At 39.5% G+C, this 14583-nt stretch overlaps 1 protein-coding gene across 4 annotated transcripts; it reads left to right on the top strand.

The window, feature by feature from the left end:
- Positions 1–14: 14 nt before the first annotated feature.
- On the top strand, positions 15–11320 carry LOC113029143 (zinc transporter ZIP12). 4 transcript variants are annotated; one of them, XM_080306058.1, is made up of 14 exons: positions 15–171; positions 1243–1329; positions 2144–2435; positions 3108–3428; positions 3513–3720; positions 4728–4891; positions 5045–5216; positions 5524–5696; positions 5785–5940; positions 6124–6198; positions 7799–7871; positions 8027–8185; positions 8285–8472; positions 9978–11320. In XM_080306058.1, exons 3-14 carry the CDS (start codon positions 2184–2186, stop codon positions 10104–10106), a joined length of 2070 nt encoding a protein of 689 aa, XP_080162184.1. In that variant the 5' UTR covers positions 15–171; positions 1243–1329; positions 2144–2183; the 3' UTR covers positions 10107–11320. The 4 variants fall into 4 exon arrangements, with proteins under 4 accessions (XP_080162184.1, XP_080162185.1, XP_026035598.2 ...); XM_080306059.1 differs by having other exon boundaries at positions 2140–2435; positions 4728–4810; XM_026179813.2 differs by having other exon boundaries at positions 2140–2435.
- Positions 11321–14583: the final 3263 nt, after the last annotated feature.

The raw sequence follows: 14583 nt of genomic DNA, 5'->3' as shown, positions 1-14583 counted from the left end.
CACCTGTTGCTGGGTCCAACTCCATGGCCATGCCTGGCAAAGACTCAATATGGCCCGCTGGATTTCATGGGACACTGTGAAGGAGGGCATTGAATTGCAATTTTACAACTTTCACAGCTTTTTATACTGATGGGGATCTCTCCCATTGCCATTCATACGATGCCAGATTAAGTAAGTAATAGATAAACAGTTAGATGACAGAAAAGTCAAAGACATTTTCTGTGAATTGACAAAAACCTTTATTTTATGATTATAAGACAGTCACTGAGTTATTTATTTACTTACAGTTTTAATTTAAGAGTCATGCTGACAGATTTCTTTCATTACCTATAACATAGAAAATCTGAGACAGATTAATTGCACTAACTTCTTTTTCTAATACTAAGATTGGGATTAAATGTATACTTAAACTTCTTTGCCCTGACAAAAATAGGGATTTTACAAAGTGGGCTGTTTGTGGCCCTCGAATATGAAATGAGTTTGACATACCCGTTTTATATAAAAAGCTATTAAAAAGCTGCCAGATCATTTCACGAGTCCCTCCTGAACAAACACCCTTGTTCTTTTTTTAATTTATCGAGCACAACCAGGATCCCATTAACGCTACATTGAAGATGTTGTTCTGCATTAGAAAGGTCAGAAAAACTCACTGCTTGCCTCTATCTACAAATCTAAAGAAACTTTTGAAAATGGCTTTTGTTTGTCCATCTTATACACGAGACATGGCGTGCATAAGTGTGAGCACTTTGCTGTCACAGCCGAGAACAATGTTTCTTTTTTCATAGCCTGTGTTACACCTGTTTTTTCTGGCAGTATAGATGCTCACAGTGACAGGATTAAGAGCATGAATTGAAACTTTTATGGATTTTTCTTTGTAGGGATGTGATATATATTGATAAAAAAAAGAAAATATATGATGTAGAGAGACAGAAAAAATACAGAAAGAGAGAGAAACACAGCAAAGCAGTCTATTTATGCATAAACCTTTTTTCCTAAGGGAGCTTTTTAAGTATTACTCCATCAGGCTTCAGCCATTCAGTCACCCCTGCTAGAGGCCAGCCCCCCACCATCACCTTATTGTTGAAAATGAGGCAGCACTCTCCATGGTAACTACAGCCTTCCAAGGCTGTCGCAGCTAATCTTCAGGAGCTTACTCACTTCTCATAAGAGGGTTTTACCGGCAGCACCAATGCCCAAAAATTCTCCCCAAACTAGCACTGGATCTTTGGTCTGCCCTACCAGGAAAACCTTCACCCTAGGAGGAAAACAGACCTCGTCACAGCAGCTGATTGGAGCAGAGTGGAGAACGGTATAGGCCTGGTACATCGGGTAAGCTTTTTCATCTGTTCTCTCTCAGGTGTTATTGTAGCTTACAGGAATTTTTAAACAATAAACTATGTGCTCTTGTTGCCGGGTCGAATCGACCTGCAGGGTTTCCAGTGTAGGAGGATGTTGGGAAGCTTAGCGTGTTTTGCAGTGCATGGTTGATCCTTGATTACTCAGAGATCCTGCATAATATGAAAACCTTAGATATGAGCATCGCTGGTGCTTAAACATGGAGTGCTTATGATCATCACACCACATGCACTCACTCACATCACCTTCTCCCTTTCTCTTTTACAACTGAAGCTGCTAAATTAGGAAAACGATTCAATCCATGGACTGCTCTAAAAACTGAGATATAAATCAAAAAGGTAACAGTGTCTGCCTCTGTGCCACATACCTACTGCTTAAGAGGAGATATCTCAGATGTGGCTCTGTTTGAGCTATTTCTTTACATTTCTAACAGCTTCTATCCGGTCCCTATTTTTCCTCAGTACTAATTATGTTGTCTACAGTCTCCCCCTCATGCCCCCGTCTCCCTGCCCCTGTGCTCTCTTTCACTTGCCTGCACTAATCCTTTTGTTATGGACTGAGGGGCCCAGGCTTTTACTGACCATTCGGCACTGTAAGGACTGGTTCACCTCCGAACCGTCCAGTTCACGTCAGATCAGTTGTGCCTATTATTAGCACCTCCCTTGTCTAAAAAACATCACTGCCTTTCTTAGTAGCCTTCTGCCATCATTCACCTTGATACAGTTCTCTCTCTCTGTTTTCTTGTTTTCCATGTATCACTTCCTTGTCATCTCAAACCTCTAGCCAGTCCTGGAAGTGTGAGGGAGTTTGACGACCTTGGTAGGAACATGTACTTCATGAGCAGTACTTGGTGTTTGCTGCTGCTACTGCTGTATTTTTGTCCTCTTGGGAGAATGCTGGAAGTGAAAGGGCAGGAGCAGGGGTACCTGCAGGAGGCTCTCAGGTCCTTGAATTTGCCCGTGGGGCCGGACAACAAGGCTCAACTCCAGAAGAACAGAACCAGTGTGCTGATCACCACACTTCTCCAGGCAGTGCGCTGCACAGAGCGGACGGGCAGCTCTCAGGACATGTGTGAGAAGGTAATGCTTACACCTGTCTTAAAATGTTTTATCACTAAAATGTCACTAAGTGCTAAACTGAGCAAGGGCAATAATGCTTTTCCTGAACACACAGCAGGAAAAATGTTTGTTATGGCTGGAATGTGAGTGGATGTGGAGGCTTAAGTCCTTGACCTGCACAGAGCATTCGTGGCTTTAAACATCCCTCCGTTTGACATAATAAACTCTACAGAGTGGATTTAGAGGTACTACTCATGCTTGTGCAGCTGGGCTGACAGTGTGATTATCAGAATCAGAAAGACTTTATTTATCCCCCAGGGGCAATTAAGATACAACAGAGCAGCATGACGTGAAAGATAAGGATGTCTGCGTCAAACTTTTAAATTAAGATTTAGTAATTAAGAGAGTAGCTTTTATCTCTCTTCAGTGAATATCCAGCTCTTTCCCAGAAGAAACAGTGCTTCACTCACTCTCTCAAACGTTTGCAACCTGCATGTGGGGTTAATTGGTCTCAACCGCTTCTTTTCCAAGAAGCAAAGAACAGAACATTGTGTGCAGAGAAAAAGTAGTGCTGTTATCAACACAACATCTTTCAAAAGTTAGCATGACCTAGATTTTTTCAACTTCCTTTAAATAAAATGTATTAAAAAAAATTATAATTATTATTTTTAATCGCTCCTGTCCTTGTTACAGTGCCTGACACCAGACATAGCCCTCTCCGTGCTGAAGGATGATGGGAAGGATGTCCTCACTGAGGAGAACTACCAGCAGATCTCAACTGTCCTGCTGTACTATATAATTAACTTGCAAGACCTGTGTGTGTCAAATGCTGCCCCCCCTCCTTCTTCCTTTTACTCCTCATCTGGGAACTTTCAGTTCTATCTTCTGGCCCTCACTAACTTACATCCAGCTGAAGACAACAGCTTCCTTTCATCCAATGAAACAGAAAGCATCCTGCAGGTCATCAACCAACACTATGAGCCATCCAGCCACCATATACTCTCAAGTTCTCAAGTGAGAGAGCATTTTCTGACAGATATATCTTTTTTTACCGTGCGTACGCCTGCATATAAATAATTCAGTTTTTCCATACCACAGTGCATCGATGCAGCTCATCTCTTGGAAGATGCTGATGTTAAGGGAAATCCAGGTGCTGGTACATCTGCTGTTCCCAGAGTGGCCGCAGCCATCATTAGCCATATTCTCCAAGGCCACTGTTTCAGAAAGAGAAACCTGCCACCTCCTGCCTTCTTTACAGATTATATCTTTCATTCTCTTAACTGCACAAGTAACCTGCAGATTATGGGTGAGTTCAAAAGAGCATGTTTGTATATTTTCCTTCCAGACCACAGCTACACACCATTACCTATAGAAACATCAAATGCAAAGCAGCATTAGCTTTGTACAACACATGCTCTCGTTTTAGCTCCATTTTCAGCCTGAGAAAAGGACACCTTAGATTTTAAATATGGTTTTGTTCACCAGCTGGTTTACCCACTATGTGAATATAACCACTGCCTGATTGAAGGCACAGGTGGGACAATTCAAACACTTTCTACTAGCAACAGCCAGTGGATCCATTGTTCATATTAAAGCCTCTATATAAAATATGGTCATAGCCACCATGACCTTACCCATTGGTACATGAAGTTCCACTGTGAAGCGATTACAGCTTTAAAGCCACGAATCACAATACTGGGTTGGATCTGACTGAGACACTGGGAAATATTGCACACCCTTAAGGGAGTGACGAGTCAGTCACAGAGGATGCCTGTCCTAAAACGCATCCTGCTTCTTTTTGACTCTAAGGGAGACCATCACATACATCATACTATTTTAAATAAGTCATCAGGAGAGTGTTCACTAAGGTGATAAAGCATCATACTATGAGTCGCCCCCTGCTGGCTATTGGAAAGAATGCAGGAAGCTATGTCCATCATTCTTATACAGTTAATGATTATTACAAGATTACTGAACAATAATAGAGGATTTAGCTGTTCTTTGTTTTTTGTAAGTCTTCTTAACAGACATGCTCCAAGAGGGAACCGATTATCTTGAGACTAGATGCTCAAATACTGCATCAAAGGCACTACTATAAAACTATACTTACACATTTGAAAATTGTTAAAATTATTTCATGACAGTAAAAAATGCAGGTTAATTTGAGGTTCAGTCACACCAAGAAATGACTGATGTACTGGATTTCAAAACAGTTTGTCCCCATCTTTTTATTTGTCTTTTTAAGCGATGAATAAAGAAATGCTGGTTTAAAGCACTGACCCCTGATATATTGTGTTCCATTTATCTGTTTAGACCTGGAGGAGTTGCTTCGTCAGCTGAGAGTAGGACGGGAAGGAGGAATGCACTCTCGCAACAGGAAGAGACGAGGCATCATAGTAGGTTCAAAGAAGGTGGCTAGGGATTTGCAAGATAGCTGCAACCCCGAAATTGAAGGAATAAACAGTGACTGGGCACAGGTATGGTGAGATAAATTGATTGGGTTATGACAAACCAAAAGTACTTAAAATCATAAAACACTGAATGAAAAACTTCACTCAGGCAAAGTGAGACTTGATTTGAAATGCCTCCTACTCACCTCCAAATTTGCCTTTTCTTTTTATTCCAATCAGGTATGTTTTTCAGCCAATCAGCTGGTGGATATTTTTGCTCTGGATCCTCATTTGCCGATTTCCAAGGAACACTTCAGACAAATTTGCCCAGCCATCATTCAGCAGTTGCTAGGCAATGCCTGTGAGTCTGAAGAGCAACAAACAAGAGGGTCTCTGCCCACAGCTCTCGAGAGTAAGACGCTTTACCTGATTGTTTCTCTTCACAAACCAACGTTGTAATAAAAACAACATGCTATAGTTTCAGCTAAATAAAACACACCAATAGTTGCAATTCTTACCAGCAATGAACATGACATTGACTAAGTTAGAAATAGCATAAATAGCAGTGTACGGATGAGCTGAGGTTAAGGCGGGTTGCAAAGTGGCTTGCAGAGGCCGAATCAGCTGCACTTGCCTCTGAAGGCCAGACATAATAAATCACTTGTTCTTTACTACATTTTTGGTTTGGTGTTTTATGCAAAGCTGTCTCCTTCCTGCAGAATATGGCTACAGCACAGCTGCTGTCTTTCTCATCACGGTGGGCTCCATGTTTGGTATCTGTCTGATCTTCTTCAACTCCTGCCAAGAAACCTACTCACTAATCCTGCAGCTGTTTGTTGGTCTGGCAGTGGGAACCCTGTCAGGAGACGCTCTCTTGCACCTCATACCACAGGTACAAGGTCACCGCACAGTCCACTATAACCCACCACACACATAGCTTGAGTGTGGAGTAAATTGTTTCCTCTCTGTCTACTTTGCAGATCCTTGGCCTCCATCACAGCACACACAATCATGGTGATGAGGACTATGATGAAGAAAAAGATTATTTGTGGAAGATCTTGGGAGTGATTGCTGGGATTTACAGCTTTTTCCTCATTGAAAAACTATTCTCCTTTTTAGTCCCTTCTCATAGTCATGTAAGGCTTTTGTTTTGTAGCCTTTATCAATTTAATGACAAAAAAGATGAATCTGAGAAAGTTACTCAGAAGCAGTGCATCACAGGCTGATCTTAAACATTTAAGGGTCTTGCAAAAGCAGAAACACATTTCTATGACTGTGCATGTTGAGCAACTGATGTCATGAATTTCTTTTGTGTGCAGGGTCATGGCGGTGACCTTTCCTTGAACTGCAATGGTCACTCACAGAGAGGCAAGTCTATCTCCACAATACAGCTGGTGAGTCCAGTCACGAGTCACACTGAACAGTTTTTTTGCTTTGTTTTAATAAAAAGACTGTTCTTCGCAGGTAAATTTTCATTCCTATACCCATCCATGTTATTTATTTAGTGATAAAACACACGGTTGTGACTATAGTAAGGCAATTCTGCTCATGTCAACACATTGATGAAATGTGTACGCTAACACTGTAACACAGGAGACCTATTTAAGTGAAAATAATTTCATTCACCCCAGTCATGCTTCACTCCCCCATTACGCCTCCAAGAAAGCAGCAAGTGTTGTGCTAGAGAATGGTTTTCACCACACAAGTTGAGGGGCGGTACAAAGATTTGGCATAATCCTGATCCCATCTTTCATCACACTTTATTTAGTATTAATTCCCCCAAATTCTTGATCAAAAATTGACTGAAATCACCAAAATTTCCGCACTGCTCTTATATAACAAAATGATTAGTGGTGTAGGAGGGAGTAAAGAAACAGAACATGTAGGATGCTGGAGAATGAGAAGTATTAAATCATTCAGCAATCACTTCATGCTGTTGAATTGTGCAAAGACAGTTTAATACCTCAGGACTTGATCCTTTTAAATACACAAACAGGTCTCAGAGAGTAGATCCCTCACATGGAAAGCCTAACGAATATGGATTTAGAAACCATTTACCCACATTTTTAATTTGTCATTATATATGGTTTATTTCCTGAAAAGATACCAGTTGCAAAGGATGTGCCAATATGTAAACCTGGAGATAAACATCTCCTCATAAACTATAGGCTCATCTCTCTACTTCCAGAGTACTATAAGGATTTAGACCCAAAAGAACCACAACACACACTTTCATTGGCTTCATAGATACAGTTTTGTTTCCTGTTCTCATGCTGTCCTCTCTAGCCCAGCATGAGTAGAGGTCTCTTTTTTTCCTCTTGTACTTTCCCATTGTAGTGTACATTTCAGTGTTTTTTCTGTAATGCAACCGTTCTCTGACTTGTATCCCCATGTGATGTCTGTGTTGTGTGTGTATGGTTGGGGGGCGGTTCATTCCACTGCAGGGCAACCTGCCACTGCATGTGGCGAATAAAATTTGAACTTGAACTTCAACTTGCTATTGAAAACAAAGAATATGTTGTGGGAGTATTTTTAGTTAAAAAATTGATACAGTTGATCATAACCTTTAACTTAACAAACTATGCACATATGGGGTTAGAGGTTTGGCATTATTTTTGGTAGGAACACTTATCTTGAAAACTGGAATCAGTTTACCAGGCAAATGCTACAAAATCAAAACTGAAATCTGTTGTGTGGGGTTCCCCAAGATTCTGTCTCGGGGCCACTGGTTTTCATATTGTACATTAATGATGTGCAATTTCAAAGACATTGAAAGTTATTGTTTGCAAATGGCAAACTTATTGCGTTGTGGAAATAACTTGAAACAACTTCTGAATAACTTCTTGATATTAACGCTAAAGGCAGCATAACTACTACTAAAGTTAAGTCTCATGTATCTCCTTTAATTTGACAACTATTCTACAATTCTCTCTTAAATCAAAGGCTAAAAATGTTCAAGAATCTGTGGTGTTAACAGGTATGTCTATCTTGCAGGGACCCGTGGATGACTTGGAGTGTACAGAAGTGTCTCCTGAGCATGCAAACACAAGGCGTCCTTCACATCCTAGTAACCTAAACTTCTTTTTTCTTGTTTTTTAAATGAGCTGCGCCATCACACGCAGATGAATGAGTTGTGCTTTATTATTAGTTGCCTGGCACGACAGAGGAATTGTTACAGTTTGAGGATGAGTTTGTTGACACAGGCCCTCTTTGTGTTCCCAGGACAAGGGGTTTCTCTGCTGGCTGTGATGGTAATTGTGGGAGACAGTCTTCATAACTTTGCTGATGGCCTGGTTATCGGGGCAGCTTTCTCCTCTTCATCTGAGACTGGAATGGCGACCACTGTAGCCATCCTGTGTCACGAGATTCCACATGAGATGGGTGAGAGGTCACTGTGTTTTCATTTAGATGACTTTGTTATCTTTTGGAAACTATTCTCCTCGACTGGCTGACTTATCTTGTATGCTTTTTGTCTCCAAGGGGACTTTGCAGTGCTGCTCAGCTCTGGACTCTCAGTGAAGACTGCTGTGCTAATGAACTTTCTCAGCGCTCTGACGGCCTTCATGGGGCTCTACATTGGACTTTTTGTTTCTTCAGAGACAGAAGTGCAGAAGTGGATCTTTTCTGTCACTGCTGGGATTTTTCTCTATTTGTCATTGGTGGAAATGGTAAGCCAGGTTTTATGAAGCACGTGGCTTGTGATATTCTTTATTAGCCATTCCATGTTGACAACAAATCCTGTAAAAGGACAGAACCTACGGTGTAATCTATGGTGTCTCTACCATAAAACTTTATTGTTGTTCAAAAACAGTAAAGAAAAAAAATCCCAAATGTGAATGACCCAAACAGATGCACTGGGTGACATAATTTACTTTCAGTGATCCTCTGTCCTGGTGCAGAAATAACTAGTGCCTCAATGTATCAATGCACTTTTGAACTCCAGTTTGAGTAACACTTTACAAAACATTAAACTGATCCAATGATCTCAAGCAGAAACTTTGGAGGCTGGCTCTAAAACGCCAGCTAGGACAGTGTTAAAAAATGCAGTTCATTCAAGATGATGGCTCCGAATTCCCATAGACTTCCAAACATTTAACTTCAGTAATAGATTACAATGTTGTTGTTTTCGTACAAAAAAAATTGTCACGTCTGTGTTGCTCTTTATAAGCAATTTCCCTAATTTCCTTCGGGATTAATAAAGTATTCTGATTCTGATTCTAAATATGATTTTTGATTTAATAATATGAATAAGATTGTTACTGTGTGGTATGGCCAGTCGAAAAGCTTTGTGTTATAGTTTTAGTGAGTGAAAGTCATTTCCTTATTTGCTATTAGCATTAGCATGTGTGCTAAGGCTAATACTGCAGCATTGCACCCCTATAGCTTAATGTTTCAGTCTTGCTAGTGTTAGCTAATAACTTCAATCTAATCTAAACAAAAACAGTCAAAATACTAAACAAATGGGTGATATTACTTTGGTTAAATTAGTGCATTTTAACCAGCAGGAGTCTTTAAAGGGTCATTAAATGTGTTCTAATGCCACTACTAAATTCAAATTCAAGTTCAAATATTGTTTTAGCAGAAACTAAACCAATGGAAAACTGGTAAAACAGCTGAGAATTACAGCTTTTGCAGATCATGAAAAATTGCACATAAAATTATTCCAATCTCCAAGAGACCACCAGGAACCAAAAACTGAGCCCTTTTTTGGGGTGTGTGTATATCAACCTGTTTTCATGCTATGTGTCTCTCAGGATTGTCTGTCATCAGTTTGCAGGCATTTGTACGTGACCAAAAATAGCAGCACTCCCATCAACCTGAGCTGTGCACTTTGTATTATTTTGCAAAGTACTAACACACTAATTTGTGTGATTAACAAAAGGTTTTACCTGTTAAACTAGTAGTAAGCTGACCTCAGCATCAAGAAGCTCAAAGTCCAGCTGTGCTTCAGAACAGCGTCATGGAGAGCTTAGCGTGCTTGTAAATTCTGGTTTAAGATTTAAACCTTAAGTAGTACAGTTGGAAAGTACTGAGCGATGGGAAAATCGCTGACTGTTATTTTCACGAGGTCATGTGGAAGTACGAAAACTAGAGAATAATGCCAGCCCTACCCTGAATTTCTGCCAAACTGCTGAAGGTTTTGCTCTTACTCTTATTTTCTCTCTTTCATCAGCTTCCAGAGATGAATCGAGTAAAGACCGACAGACCGTGCCTCATGTTTTTCCTCCAGAACCTCGGTCTCCTGTTGGGTTGGGCCTGCCTTTTGTTGCTCGCACTCTTTGAACATGAACTCAAATTTTAAATGCAGTGTGCATCTTCCTCACAGGGTTGAGCCAAAACAAAATGCCGAGTCATACTAGAGTTTTAAATTTCCATTAACTGGTTTGTTATCATCTCTTAGCATGTGCAACCAGTAGATTTGAATAATTATTGATGATGTTGTAGTCTCAACAATGGATCAGATATATGTACTGTGGTGCGAAGCCTGTCTTTTTTTATACTTGATGATTTATTTTTGTATGTTAGGTACAGTGTGTGTGCCTGTATATGGACTGTAAATGTCTAGTTTCATTGCCTTTTTGGTTGCACCATCTGTTGTTCATGTTGCCTCAGACAATCAAATTCAATGATCAAGAGTATATTGTAAAGCTCCCTTTTTTATTAACATTTTTATTTATTTTTTTCCATTGCCTTTAAACTGATGGAAATTTCAACTGGAAAATTAATAGATTAATTTGGGTGTTGTTGATATAATGATGCAAATGATTTGAGGGACATTTTACTTGATGAGCTTGTAATAGCCATATCCAATTTCCAAATCATATGGGAAAACACAGATGGTTTTAAATTTGTACACTTAATTCCAATTAAAGTAGCACTAAAGTTTTTCAGTATTGCTCTTCAACAATATTGTCCCGTTGAAAGATAACCCCTTTGAGTCTCCATTCAATGTATTTCTAATTAATTCCTTTATTTATTTTTTTGCATGATATACACGAAATTATAAAGAGTTGTGCTTTTCAGGAATTCTGCATAATTTCCTGTGTGTTTGGGCGACTTCTAAATATACATAAACTAATTGGCTTGATGAGAAACGAATATTAGGAACAAAGAAAAGGATTTAAGCCTCTTTGTCAGGCACAAGCTGGTATCATTTACAGTTATTTTTGAAGCCCTATTTTGAAAAACGTTGCTCCACTTCTGCTTCTCATCTCAGAGGCATTGTTCTTTGTTTTTTGAGGCCTCTCTGTGATCCAATATGAGGGCACTTCCACCCACCTGAGCTACTTGTTCTCTTCATCCACCAACCTGGATGACTAACGCTCATCGCTGTGCAAGACAGAAACTCCGCAGCGATCCGACCCACACAGAGCACACGCTCTTTACCGGTCAGAGTGGGCTCGCAGAAGGAGGTGGAGGAAGATGGGAATGTGATGAATACATAAGCACAATGAAATAAATGAAACATGGCAAATCAACTTATTTGTACATAAAATTGGATTTGTGATACTGAAAGAGCGAGTGGGCTTAAAAATGGGTTTTTTCTTTCCTTTAATCAGCTTGCTGTGATTAAATTCTGGTGCTCTCAGCATCAACATATTTCTGTAAAATTTGAGCAAACAGCTGTCGAGCATTTACTTTATTCGTGCGAGGGATTACTTTCTTCTATGCTGATTATGTTAATTTGCCATTCTGGGCTTATTATCTAACTGCAAAGTCATTTCCATAAACAGTGTCATGAGATTATTTGGCTATCATGGCAGAAAGAGCTGACACCATTTACTGTGACTTCCCGAGAAATGTTCAGACAATAGAAGGAAGCCCATTGAATTTTCTCTTATTCTAGCAATTTTGCTGTTATTTTAAAAATCTCAGCCTCTTCAGCACTTCCAGGAAAGCTCCAGGCCTACTCGTTTGTGTGTAAATCTGCTCTTTTGCACCACAGAGGCATTTTTTTTTTTTTTTTGGCATGCTCATGTTTTCAAGGTAACTGTTGCCAGGATGGATGAAGGAAGTGCTTTTATTTGGGCCATGCTGGTTTGAACACTGAGTATTCTCACTTGCTCAGCAGAGACCTCTCAGAAGAAGAGCTCAGCTGCGGGGGGTCATCAGGGCAGGAGAACATACAAACAATGGGAAAAAGCTACTAGAGAGACAGAGAACAGGAAACATAAAAATATTTTTCCCTTTGATTGAAACGGATCTGACTGAAAACAATTCTTCCTATCTGTTTTTGTTGTGACACAAAAACACGCCAGCAAATAGTTGCCACACAGTGAGGGAAATGCTTTAGTGTTTATACATATTAGCACCTTAAAAACTGGCTTTAACTCACATATACTCATTCCATCAATCTTTTTTTTTCTTCTTAGGTACAAATTCTTTTTACAAATGTTGCTAAAAAAACAAACAAAAAAAACCCTCAAAATATCACAACAGGGCAGTTGAATGCCTTGTGATGTTATATACACAAAGACAAAAGAAGCATATAATAATAATAACCAGACAAACCTGCACTGTTACCCCTGTTTAGATGTACATTTTTCACTTTTTCTTTGGAAATCATTGCTAAAATGAACCTTTACCTCAAAAATAAGATACTAACGAACTGATAATTGGTCCAAATACTGTGGAACATCACCTCCTGTGAACCTCATTGTGTCCTGATATAACAGTATACATAACTGGTCTAAAATATAAATCTATAGTTTTCAGCATAAAATGTTTTTGTTTTATAAAGTCTTGGTACACGTGAGACATTCAGAGTGCATCCACCACCATGGCCATCGCCTTTTTTTTGCATCAGTGTTTATAGAAATTGCTCCCACATAACTTATTATATACAGTTCTTACGGTTCTCCTTTAAAATGCAAATGCACATGAAACCACTAGAGGGCAATAATGAATAACAACTTCAGAGCTCTCTAAAGTCTTTTGAGAATAGCATTCTTCAGCACCAGCATGGTTTTACAGGAGACACTATACCATGAGTGCGAGACTGCAAAGTTCATACCGAGGGATATAATGTAGATGCCGTTCCTTTCTTTCACTTTACCTGGTTCAAACTACCTTGTTTTAGCAAATGACTCATTTATACAGGTGAAACGATAAGAAAAGTTACCTTTCTACACTTCAGCAAACAATAAAAAGTAGAAATTATGAATTAATATTTACATCTGTCACTGAAAATATCCTGAAGTTGCATCTGTTATAATGCAAGGTTTTTTGGGTTGGATTTATCGGCTACACATCCATGATGTAAATCTTCCCTTTCACTGCATCTTAAACGTTTTCCACTGAACTGAGATTTAGTGACCCTGTAGGACAATAGAGTGCAGAGAATGAATAATCAAGTTCAATAAACCAGTTTTAGATGATCTGATCTTTGTGAGATGGCACATCATTTTGACTCATCAGACAAGGCAATTATTTCTATTCTTCTGCTGTCCGGTTTTGCTGAGGCCATGTGAATTGCAGTATGTTCTTAGCCGGTGTGTTCTTTTGTTGCTTCGCCCCATTTACTTCAAGTTTGTTCAGAGATGTCATTCAGAGATCCTCCTCTGCATACCTTGGTTGTATCAGTGATTCATTTGATGTTGCCTTCCTATCAGCTCAAAGCAGTCTGGCCATTCTCCTGTGACCTCTGACATCAACAAGGCATTTTCACCCAGTGAACTGCAGCTGACTGGATATTTTCACTTTGTTAGATCACTATTTGTAATCCCTAAAGGTGGGAATATCCCAGTAAATCAGCATTTCTGAAATACTCAGATCAGCCTGTCTAGCACCAACAACCATACCACATTTAGAGTAAGGTAAGTCTGAAAGGTGTACCTTTCAAAGTGTCCAGTGTGTGTTGTTAGTGTAAGTTTGTATTACCTTACTTACTAGGATTCTATTAATTTTCCTCTTTTTTGTGGTCATTTGATAAATAAAAGTTCATTTCAAGCCTTAAAACAGATGAAAGATTCGTTTAATACAAACCTGGTGATTTTCCTTTAGTATGCATGAAATTTTGTAATCTGAAAGTTTCTTTCTTTTCTCAAAATAAACTTAGCCCAAAAAGTGTGGATTCTGTTTGCTCAATCTTTTCCTTGTTGTAACAATTCTTCTTGGCAATAAATCTCATAGTGTTTGAAAGCCTTTTTATTTCCTCATAAATGATGCTGCATTTGTAAGGAGAATTCATTTGTGGGTTGCACCCATGAAAAACTTGCCAAATCTTCTCTGCAAATGGCAAAAACCTTCTTGTGCGATTGCTATCTGCTATATCTTATTCTTGTACCCCATGTGCTGCCAATCAGGTGACTGACTGGTGTCTGATTAGCAGCACCTTTGAGGATGGACCCTACTACAGTGGTCAATTGGTGTCTGCTCCAAGCATGCCATGATTGACTAATGTGGATAGGGCCTGTGCCACAGGGCAACTTCAAGCTGGTGTTCTGCAAAACCAAGTTGCAGCATTTTTTTTTTGAATGCGTACCATCTCCAAATAGAAGAGCATATTCCACATAAGAGGGGATTTTTGAGACAGGCCACAACATGTGTCCCAAGAAGACAACACCACCCTGTCAGGATTTAGGAACTGTAAATAGTTTTCTACAGCTTTGCAGTCAAAGTCTCCAGTATGATATGGCTGACGGCTCTGTACCCAGAAAATCTGGAACATACCATACAATGGAATCCCATATCTCCACAGTCTGGGACTGAACTCTATCCTCGAAGATGACACTCATCCCCACAGAGCATGATTTATCAGAGACTATCACCAAAATTTG

The sequence above is a fragment of the Astatotilapia calliptera genome, chromosome 9 (assembly GCF_964374335.1).
Source record: "Astatotilapia calliptera chromosome 9, fAstCal68.1, whole genome shotgun sequence".
In the NCBI taxonomy this organism is placed as follows: domain Eukaryota; kingdom Metazoa; phylum Chordata; class Actinopteri; order Cichliformes; family Cichlidae; genus Astatotilapia; species Astatotilapia calliptera.
The sequence above is the reverse complement of the archived record's forward strand: the minus strand, read 5'-3'. Positions and strand labels throughout refer to the sequence as shown.